The sequence below is a fragment of the Habropoda laboriosa genome, unplaced genomic scaffold (genome assembly GCF_001263275.1).
Source record: "Habropoda laboriosa isolate 0110345459 unplaced genomic scaffold, ASM126327v1 scaffold346, whole genome shotgun sequence".
Taxonomy (NCBI): domain Eukaryota; kingdom Metazoa; phylum Arthropoda; class Insecta; order Hymenoptera; family Apidae; genus Habropoda; species Habropoda laboriosa.
This window is the reverse complement of record NW_017100529.1, coordinates 653,738-664,593: the sequence shown is the minus strand read 5'-3', so window position 1 is coordinate 664,593 and position 10,856 is coordinate 653,738. Positions and strand designations below refer to the sequence as shown.

General features: G+C 44.4%; 1 protein-coding gene across 1 annotated transcript; it reads left to right on the top strand.

Moving 5' to 3' along the window:
- The first annotated feature begins 218 nt into the window (after window positions 1-218).
- Window positions 219-9,215, top strand: LOC108576532. The gene is made up of 5 exons (XM_017939543.1): window positions 219-590; window positions 1,295-4,811; window positions 4,881-5,005; window positions 5,188-7,149; window positions 7,347-9,215. Exons 1-5 carry the CDS (start codon window positions 219-221, stop codon window positions 9,213-9,215), a joined length of 7,845 nt encoding a protein of 2,614 aa, XP_017795032.1.
- Window positions 9,216-10,856: the final 1,641 nt, after the last annotated feature.

Sequence of the window (10,856 nt, the reverse complement as noted above, 5' to 3'; positions counted from 1 at the left end):
TACATAAAAATGAAAATTTTTAGTATTTATTGACGTTGGGAAAATTGTATGCACACATGATTGCTGAATTAAAATGAAATTTCTGATAAGCTTTCCAAAGAAGATGTAGGTTATACATCAAACGAAATGTGTCTTTAAAGTACTAGGAATAGATACAAATTTATTTGTTATTTCGAAATCGTTCGAATTCCCAAGTTAAGTAAGGTAAAACCACCGAAATGGACGAAGACAAGAAACTTAGAGAGAAATCGGTGTTCGAGATAGACCGAGAGAAGCGGCAAATGTTTAGAGAGAAATTAAAACAGCTCGCAGAATGTGACGAGGTCGTTTCCTCAGAGACGATAAACGCTATTGGTCGAGTGACGGATGTCGTTCGAGCCGCTGACGATAATGCTCCCAGTAGCGACGAACTCGACGAGGAGCTCGAAGAGCAGTATAAAGATCTGAATCTTTACCTCGATTTACCGAATGACACGTACTCTTTGACAGAAATTAGACCAGAACTTCCATCGTGCGTCAGATATGGCGTTCGAGCAGGATTGACTCATATCAATATGCCAAAATTTTCACCGTTATCCAGGGGTCATCAGGTACACGAAATTTCAACGATGTAGGATTGTCTTACCTTAACTCTTACAGGGCGATTTTATGAATTCTTCAGTCATGTTTCTTCTTTTTCATTTTTTCCTTGAAACAGTATAAAATTTAGGGTGTCGCCGTTTTATTGGAAAATTTTGAAAATTAAAAAGTTATATCAAAATGTTTAATCAAGGGAAAACAGTAATCGTAATCTTCTATCATTGGTACATCGCGCGAACCCTGTGTTAAAGAATATCCTTGTTTGTCTAACACAAGTTTTATTTCCGTTGACTTGGATCACATAATCTATGTGGCGCGGAACCTGAATTAACGACGACGATTACGTGAATCTCATTAGAACTGGTTTCCTCCAGGGTTGTCGGAATTAAAATTCAATCCGATATTCAATATCCAACCTTTCCGATTAAATTTAATCGGAACTAAGATAGCCACTTAAAAAATAACCACGTACAATTTCAAATCTAAGATAATTCACAGATTAGGAAGAATTTTAGTTATGACACTCTAAGTATACAATTTACCCAATCCAACGTCTGTCCGTCTTGTGATAGATCTTTCGATCGTGACGATAAAATTTCTACCACCATAATTTTTCCTACTTTATATGTTTACAAAGATAAAGTCACGTTAGATCGACAGATTCGATTCTAATCTCTGTTGATTCTATCACTGTTATCCGTCGTTTTACCGATAGGGAGGAGCAACAGCGATCGCAGCATTCGCAGCCACAACGATCTACAAATCCCGTTGCTGGAACGAAGCTGTCATCGATCAAATAATCGAGGATGGGGACACGTTTTACTGTGAATCGTACAAAGACGTTAACACCGACGATCGACGACTCCTCTCGATCCTCGACTTAACGAGGACACTCGTCGTACAAAACAGGCTGACGGTGAACGTCAGCATCGAGGATGCCGCTTACGCGGGCAAATTTCGCTCCACAGAGCCCACAGAGTTGCATCTAGTGAAGGCTCTAGACTTATTTTTCAAACGTTACAACGCTGGAATTCTGTCTTCCTCCGTGTTGAACGTGGCGATTTGGAAGGACGCGAAGTACTACAACGTATTCGACGGCCAAGCGAGAAAGGAGAATTGCGAACCAGCTCCCGATGGAGTCAGTGGAACGGCCAAACTGTTCCTCGTCAAGGATTTGATAGGACTCCTCTTCATTGTCCTAGAAAAAAGCAACGTGCAAAACGAGCCCTTCGTTCTCTACGCTATAGCAATCAGCGGCGTGGATCATTATACTCAGCCAGTCGACACTGACAAGCAGGAAACGATTCACCAACTCCCTCAGAGACGACCGAGTGGTTACAAAGTGCAAGAGAAGTATCGAGCAGTTGTTCAAGGCTCTTATCACGTCACACACCCGGCGATTCCAGCACCTCTTCGTGGCAAAACCTACATGATCATAGCTCTGGCTGCTCTAGTCTACTCGCGCTTGGTAAACGCGAATAAATGGACCAGCGCTCTGGTCGACCTGATTTTCAATCAATCGAACATCTACTTCGTCGATCTGGTTCGCGTGCTCGATAAAAATTTGACCGACGAGGAATTCGTTCTTCGTCTGGACGATATCATGGGCGATATCATTCTTGGCGCTTATTCCGCCAAGGTGAAGATTCGAACGAACGTCGTTCCTGGATACGGTCAGAAGAAGGGGAAACTTGACATCTCCGATGGAATACGCGAGTTCTTCCTGTCCCAGGTAACCGGTTTGCTCGAGATGAAGAGTTTCTTCTACGCGATTTGGAAGCACGACGATACTTACTACTTCATGGACCCTTTCGCCTGCGACGACGAAGGGTTCAGGAGTGGAATGGCCGAGTTGGACGGCTACTTGAAGCCTGGAGAGTCAGCGTGCGTGACGATGAACAGTTCGATCAATCAGATGGTGGAGACCATCATGGAGAACACTGGTAGCAGAGACAGAGATCCTTTCACGATCCACGGAATCAGGGTGCTGTACGTGAAGACAGGAACCACGCCTGGTGGACCGTTGGAGAAGGTGATCTATCGAGAAAAGGGTACGAATCGTAGGCCACAGGCTCCGCCAACTGCGTTACCAACGTATACGACGAAGATGGACGACGCTGTGGATATGAAACCGAGGATACGAGCTGATAGGGATAAAATGAGAGACGTCGCAGTCCAGGTGCCTGATTTGATAAGGAACGCCGAGTTGTACATGATGACAGACGACGAACCGTTGACTTACGTGATCGTGCCGCCGGAAGAGAAGAAGGAGCCTGAAGAGGAAATTGGCGAAGAAGAAGAGGAGGAAGAGGAAGGGGATATGGAGAGGTGGAGAGCCGAGGCTGGAGATTTGACGGAGGACGAGGACGAGGACGAGAGGACCGAGGTAACCGAGGAGAAAGAAGCTGTCGAGGAGCCAATCGTGAGGAAGGTCAAGGGCTACAGAGTGATAAATCCTCAACGTTTGGTTCTTCAGGGCTCGAAGAACTGTCTGGATCCGAGTTTCGCCCCAAAGTCCAGAGGCAAGCAAGGATTAATAGCAGCTCTATCAGCTCTGGCTTACAGGAAACTAAAGGAACCCACGAAGTGGCGAAATATGGATATCGATCAGCTGGTTGACGTGAGCAACAAAATTTACGACGATGTTGTAGATTGGATCAGGAAAGGACGTCCTGAGATAAAGGAGATTAAAGATGAAATGATGGGCGAGGGAGAGGAGGAGGAGGAGGAGGATCTGGAGGCTGAGGGAGAAGGAGAAGAGGGAGAGAAATTGCTTCCTATACCGAGTCACTTGGACTTGACGATGTTACCGGTCAGATTAAAAATGGGGGAAAATGACGTGTTCTTCAAGGCGAAGATGAAGATCGTTCAAGGAGAAGCGAGTCCTTTGGCGAATCTCGCCGAAGCTCTCGAATGTTATTTCAATCGATATCCAGAATTGGTGTTGGAGAATAAGAGACTGATGTACGGTGTCTGGAAAGAGGGTTCCTCTTTCTTCATGTTCAATCCTTACGGAAGTGACGCCGAGGGTTGGCGTCTTCGCGACTATCCCGCTTCGTTCGCGGTGGCAGCTAATCTGAACGAACTGACCGATCTTCTTTACGGTGTCATGGAGTTCAACGATCCATCTTTCGTCATTCACTTCGTGGGCTTGGACTCGATACAGCCAGGACTGTACGCCGTGGACGAGGAGATAATAGTTCCGGAGGACGATACGATCGAACAGTTTAAAACGAGATTCCTGCCGATCACGGACGAGGATCTGGCCAAGTTGGACGCTGAATTGAGGGCAGCGGAGGAGGACGAAGAGGAGTCGGAATTGGATATAGTCGATATGATGGACGAAGAGGAGGAGGAGGAAGAGGAAGAGGAGGACGAAGGACGTAAGAGAACTGCGAAAGGTTTTCTCGAGGAGGAAGAGAAACCTATAATCGATCCTTTGCTAGAAGTTAACGAACAGGAACAACCTGACGCTCCTTACAGGTTAAATTTAATCCTACTCACGTCCAATATGAAGGTTCTCGACGACAGCGAGGAACACATCGACGAGGTGCACGAACAGATAGAATTAGAGAAATTAAAGTACAATCATCCTCCACCTTACGTTATGCCATCCGGTAAAACCTTGTTGAAGCTCCTCGAAGCGAAACGAGCCAAGAGATCCATCCCGTCCTTGGTATCGAGGTTCTCCATAGACTCGAGATTGGACGTGAAAAAGAAGGGTGGCTTGTCCTCGATCTTTCTGGCCAGATCGACGATGGTCATGCCGTCTGGCATTATAGAGGACGCGAAACCTTCGAAGATGATCAAACTGTCTCCGAAGAGATATCTGTATTCCAGACTTTTGCCGATCTGTCTGATGCCTCTGAGAGCTATCAACGATATATACATTCAGGACGAGGATCTCGACAGAGCGATGAAAGACGAGGAAGAAAAAAGGCGGGAAGAAGAGAAGAGAAGGGCTGAAGAGTTTGTTCGTACGAATGTACCGGAAGTGCCTATTGGAATTCGTATACGACCCAGTTTGATACCGCTGGGTCCGATCATAAAAACGCCGACTTCGGATAGGAGAATTGTGACTTGCGTCGAGAAGAAGAAGAGAAAGTGTTTGTTGGCGAAGGGCGACGAGGGAGACGCTGTTATGGAGAAGATTCTTTGTAACACCGAGGATTTACTGTTGGAATTATTTTTCCCTAATTTTAAGGCGAAAGATCAGGTTTGTATTTTGGAGTGTTCAGAGGGAAGATTCGTGTCTTTGTTATTTGTGATATTTTCGTCGGCGTGACAGGTGCCTCAGGAAGACAAAAGCTCGGATTCTAAGTCGAGGAGTTTGAAACAAGGATCGATAGACTCTGAAACGACGACGATTAAGAAGAGTACGAGTGGTCAGAAGAAGAAACCGTTCCAGGATACTTTTGGTTTGAAAGTGAGCTTTCAGCTTTCTCTGAACTATTCAAACGTTAATAATCCAATTATTTTTTCTTCCATTTTAATAACAACGATACTTTATTGACGGACAAAGATCCGCGAGAGAAATTGAAATTTTCAATAACCTTCCATCACTATTAAATACATTTCTCTGAGACAAATTTTCATTTTCATCTGAAGCTTACCGAGGATCGAATTAGAACGCTCCAAGGTAACATGTGTCTCGAGAATCGAGCCAAAACCGAAGAGTGTCATTTCAAATCCTGCTTCTTCTCCGCTCTACTCTGCATTCTGGCGAAGATCAAGCTGGATCCAGATCGTTTCTCCGCAAAGATGCTGGACGAATTGATTTTTCTCGGCGATAAGATCTATCAGAAAACAGGAAAACTCAGATTCAAGCCGTACCGATGGTTCCATCACGTCGAGATCCTCGACACTCTTTACAACGTGATCACGAAACAAGCAGTTTACGCCGATCCAGAGAACTGCGAGGACGACGAGCTCGAATTCGTCATGGAGAATTTCTTCGAGAAAGACAAGACTGGAATTATCGTGTTCAACAACGGTTCCTACGCAGTCTGGACCGCGAATGATCGATACTACTTGTTCGATCCTTACGCCTGCGACGACAAGGTAAACGCGGTGGAAGAGGGTTACTCCTGTTTCGTGGAATTTTGCGATCTGAACTCGATGATCGATAAAATCGAGGCTAACGTTGGGGAGAGCACGAAGAAACCTTATCGAATCTACACAGTGGCTATAGCTCACATGGAGACGAGGAAACGCAAGAAGAAACGAAAGAGAAAACCTGTTCGATGCGTGGAGAAACAAGAGGAAGAGATCCGAGTGGAAGAACCACCGGAAGTGGAACTGTCCACCGTGTCAGAGGTTTCCTTGATCGAACTGGTCGATTGGGTGAAGAACGAGTCGACGACTAGCCTGGTGTACGACATGACGATCCCTGGTTTCGCTCCTATCGAACACTACAACGCTTCCATGTTCGACGTGATCGTTCTGGAGAACGAAATCACCATTCCGGTGTTGGCACAGTTCAAGAAATCCTCGTTGAGAGAGGCAGCAGCAGTCACAGACGAGTTCGAGGCGGTGAAACTGTTGGTCAGGAGGAAAGTGTACGACAGAAGGTTCAAGATTCACACAGCAGTCACAACACCGTTGGATCTTTGCGTAATGGCCTGGTCGTTGATCCACGATCCGATCACCTGGTCTGTTAGAACTGTGAGAGGATTGTTCGACGCCTGTGTCGATTACACGTTCGACAGCGTATTAGCCACAGAAGACTCAACTGTTGGCGATATGACCGATGGCTTGTTGCACGAATTCGAGATAGCTAATTACACTTTTCGAGTAGTCTTCGTACCTCTGCATTATGGAACTCTTTACAGCACCGAAGGCTGGAATCTCTCCATGTCCTTGCAGAAAGTGTTCGATACACCCAGTTACACCGGCGCGATCGTAGTTTGCGGTGATTCTCACATTGGTGTATTAAAGAAGGACGAGAATTATTTCACCTGGTGGACAATTCGAAGAACGAAGAACGTCAGGATCGTCACTTCTACGGATATGAAGGAGTTTCTGAAGCTTCTTATCAGAGAAATTGATCAGCCCGAGGAAGCAATTTTTATGATGAGAGTGATCACAGTGTCGTACGCTCAGAAAATGGATCCCGATTGCAGCGATAGACAAGGTCTTCACGAGCCTGTCGTTCCAGCCACTTCGTTGCCAGAAATTCATAGAATGCCGGCAGAACCGTACGATCTGGAAGCAATCTTCAGACCTACTGTACCGGAGTCTAATAAACCGATCTTTGTACTTGGAACGGTTGCTCTGAGCAACAGAGACACTGTCACCGAACCGAAAGTGAAAAGATGTTACTTCGTGGCTGTGTTGGCAGTTATGGTGAAGAGGGATATCATTCAGAGCCCGATGCCAGGAATGATAGACAAGATCGTCGAGGTTGCCGAGGCGGTTTACAGGGAATTTTCCGAGCCGAAATTTCACACAGAACATATCCTGCGTAACGTCACAGTGATGAACAGAATCTTCGATTTTCGCGACTGTGCTTCCCCTTTGGTGACGCTCACTTACAATCCTCGGACTCAGAGGACCGATTTTTATGTCCAGGTTAGCGTTTCCTTTATTACTATACAGGTTTTTACAGTCACAGGTTTTTTTTTTAATCTAATTTTTTGAGAAATGTGAAGTGATAGCAAGGTAGACCTTTTTTTCTAGTTAATTAAGAGATACAACTCATCCCAATTGCAAGACTCACCCTGCATAAAAGCACGCAGGTGAAGATTCTATTCTTTTATCAATCATAGGTAAGAAAGCACATGAGAAGGTTCTTTAAAACGTACGCGAGCGGTATTTTGCATTTCACCAACTGTTGCTACGGTTTCTGGTATTCGAGGCTAACGAACGCCTACTACTACTTGGATCCCTATCAATGCAACGAGAGAGGACGAAAAGTGTCGAACGGTGGCAAAGCTTGCCTGTGTATTTTCCCCACGGTGTGCCTAATGGTGAAGCACATGTGCTTCAATCAATTCGAGGAGACCACAGGTTTCTTCATTCATCGACTCCACGTGGACACGGTCAACGTGCCTCCATTCAAGACCTTCAAAGAAGACCCCATGTGGTTGTACCTCGATTATCATTGGAACTTCAGACACGCGCCGGATATCGTGAAATCCGGCACGAAGAAGAAGAAGCAAGAAGAACCGAAGGAGGAGCACGTGAAGCAGTTCTGGAACAATTACGCCGTCGAAGTGTCCAATCTAATTTACTCGGTATGGGGCACTATCGGCTCTCACGATTCTAGATTCGGCGATCGAGCTGGAAAGAATCAAGCTGCCATTTGCGTGGCTGTCCTTGCAATGCAGTACCTCAGTCATCCTTCGAGATGGGGTCCAGCGATCTTGGATTCAGCAGTGATCTGCGGAGACTCTTACTACACGGAGAGTCTACGAAGCTCCGTGCAAAAATGCGCCAAGCACTTCAACAACTTCAACTTGCAACCGTGCTTCAAGATCTTCCCTCATCTATGGACCATTGATTTCAAAGAAAGCATCTGTGGAATTCTATACGGCACGCGAAACCGAATGACTCTAGCAGTTGCGCTGCAGAAATCCTTCGAAGAATCACCGAACGTTCTCATAGAGTGTAACCGAATCACCTTGGCAGCTCTAGCTGCGAAAGACGGTTACTACGTGGCTGATCCTTGCTGGGTTGGTCCACCGTTGTTCGACAGAGATCACGGCGCGATCTACGTGCTTCGTTGCAGAAACATGAACTCCCTGATCTACGCTGTGATCAAAATGCTGAACACCAATCAGAGGCTCGATTTCCGACTGACACCGGTCACGTTCACGTTCGAACAGGAAGATTTCAGCTTCGCGGAGGGAGGCACTCGCGAGAGGAAGAAGAAGGTCCTTCTGGAGCCTGTGAGAACCACTCCGGGGAAAGTCGACGAGCCTAACGTGCTCATACCGGGTGCGCATACCGCTCCAGACGAAGATTCTTATCTCACTTACCATAAGAACCTCGGCACGGGTATACTGAAAGGTTACGAGCTGGAGAATCCTCAGCTGCCTTCCTACGAGCCGATGTTGAACCCGGACAACATGACCAGCACGTTTATCAGCACCACGTGGCACATAAATCTAGGCCAGGCTGAACCTCTGGAGAAAACTACGCCTGTCTTCGACCCTAGGCTCACCAGACACGTGCCGGAAGAGTGCGAGAAACGTGTGATCGACTCGTTCGATCCACGTCGAGCGGTGCAAACGTCGATCACGGAGTTCCTGGCGGCTTGTGACGATTATCCAAGAGTCGTAGACTTCACCAGCGAGCATTACGCGACGGAAAGACCGCTCGATTGTGCGGCTGCTAGAAGCTTCCTCACCGATACAGCGCGACGAGAATTCCGTGCTCATACTGCCGACATGGCTCACGACGTTTACAAGACTTACAAGCATCGCCTGCCAAAAGTGGCCAAGCCGAAAGCGGAGGATGAGACGTCTGGAATGGCGGGTATTCATACTATCAGCGAGGAGGACGTGGAAATGAGGGACGGCTCTCCTGAGACGGAGGGAGAGACGGAGGGAGAGATGGAGGGCACGGAAGATGAAACGGTGACGGAAACGGAAGCCACCGAGGAGGCTACTGACGCTGCTGAGGACGAGGATTAACCCTTTCAAATTTTGGTACTTAACGCGCGTGACAGATTCAGGTGTTCCACAACGGCTGGATATTTCTTATTCTTTTTTTTGGTGTATCGTTTTAAAATTTGTTTTATTGAATTAACGTGGAAGAGTGCAGAGGAGAAAATTATGGCTTTAATTAATATGGAGGTGCGTCAAAAGGCTCCAATAGCAGTGAAATGGTTGAATAGCTTTTGTACACAGTATTTTGAGTGGTCCTTTGAGTGATCTTTTTGTCTCATTTGTTGCTGTAGGAAGGTTCGATGAGATTAGCATGCATTGTCAGAAATTGAGGGTTGAAATTTCTGGGTATTTGTGTATTTATCCTGTGCCCTATTTTTTTCAAGTTTTTTTCTTGTGTTATAGGTGAAAATTATTGTAATTTTGCTACTATTTTCTGTGATTTTAAACGAGGGTTTAAATGATTTTAAATAGACTAGTTATTATACTGCTAGATGTGATTTTTATTTAATAAATTAAGAGCGTTTTGTGATCGAATAATTCTTCACTTGTCGTTTAGGAATGAAATAAACAAGACAGATTGATCGAATTGTAATTTATTTGACAAAACCGTACAAATTAGCAAGAAACGTTCAATGGTGGACGGCAATTAACAGTTAAAATTAAAACTTTACAGCAGAATGATGCGTAAGCAAGAGATGTTATTTAAAAAAAATTTATTCTATCTGCGATGACAATAACACAGGACTAAGCTTAGAATGACACAAATTGCAAAGGTTTCTTCTTTTTTTTTTTTCTTTTTTTAGCAATAGTAACATACGACAAGGTTACAACTAAATTGTCATAGAAAAATTATACAAGTATTTGTGTAACGCTAAGTAATATTAAAATACGCGACGCATCTTCTACAATGATTTCTCGCGTCTAATAATCATCGATACATAATATTCTTAGCGATATAAAAGAAAATCAATACAATTTATAATATATATCTTTCAAGCATACGTACATCCACAATATACAAACACAGTTTACACCGTTGTAAAGAAGCTTGGATCGTTCTGTTCTGATATGGTTGAAAAAGTGACATCGACACATCAATTTAACAATTATCTGCAATTATTATTTCTCCACAATACGATATACAGTACTGGCCAAAAGTTTCGAATCACTATGTAATTGCATTGCGGAAAAAGTTCACAACTTTAAGTAATATTTCATTGTGCAAAGCAATCGAAACGGAAGTAAATTGCTATTGATCCCACGACGACAATTATAAATTAAAAAACAAAAAAAAAAATGAGTAGCATACTCAACATTGGTGTAAATTGGCAGAGATCGTTCGAAACTTTTGGCCGGTGGTGTATGGTATATAAAAATTGAAAACACTGTGCATCTTAAATGAATCAGAAAAATTGTATAAAGAGTCAAAATTAGCCGTTTTACCACGAGCTTTCAATAACATTCACTCTTATATCTTTACTCTGTTTCAACTTTCGTAAAATTCGATAGACTCGATTAGTTCGTTTAGTATCTTGTACGTTATTTCACAGCAGCTTATAGGAAGCGAACTTTTCAAGCGACTTTCAAACGAGAACAGCACGTATACGATACAAATATTACATTTAGATTACATTTAAATGCGCGATAACAATATTAACAAGAAGA

Excerpts from the sequence above, each read along its gene's own strand:
- LOC108576532 (XM_017939543.1), top strand. The coding sequence starts at position 219 with ATGGACGAAGACAAGAAACTTAGAGAGAAATCGGTGTTCGAGATAGAC. Across the intron at positions 4,812-4,880 it reads TCAGGTTTGTATTTTGGAGT|ACAAAAGCTCGGATTCTAAG; the intron begins GTTCAGAGGGAA and ends TGCCTCAGGAAG. Across the intron at positions 5,006-5,187 it reads AGGATACTTTTGGTTTGAAA|CTTACCGAGGATCGAATTAG; the intron begins GTGAGCTTTCAG and ends TTTCATCTGAAG.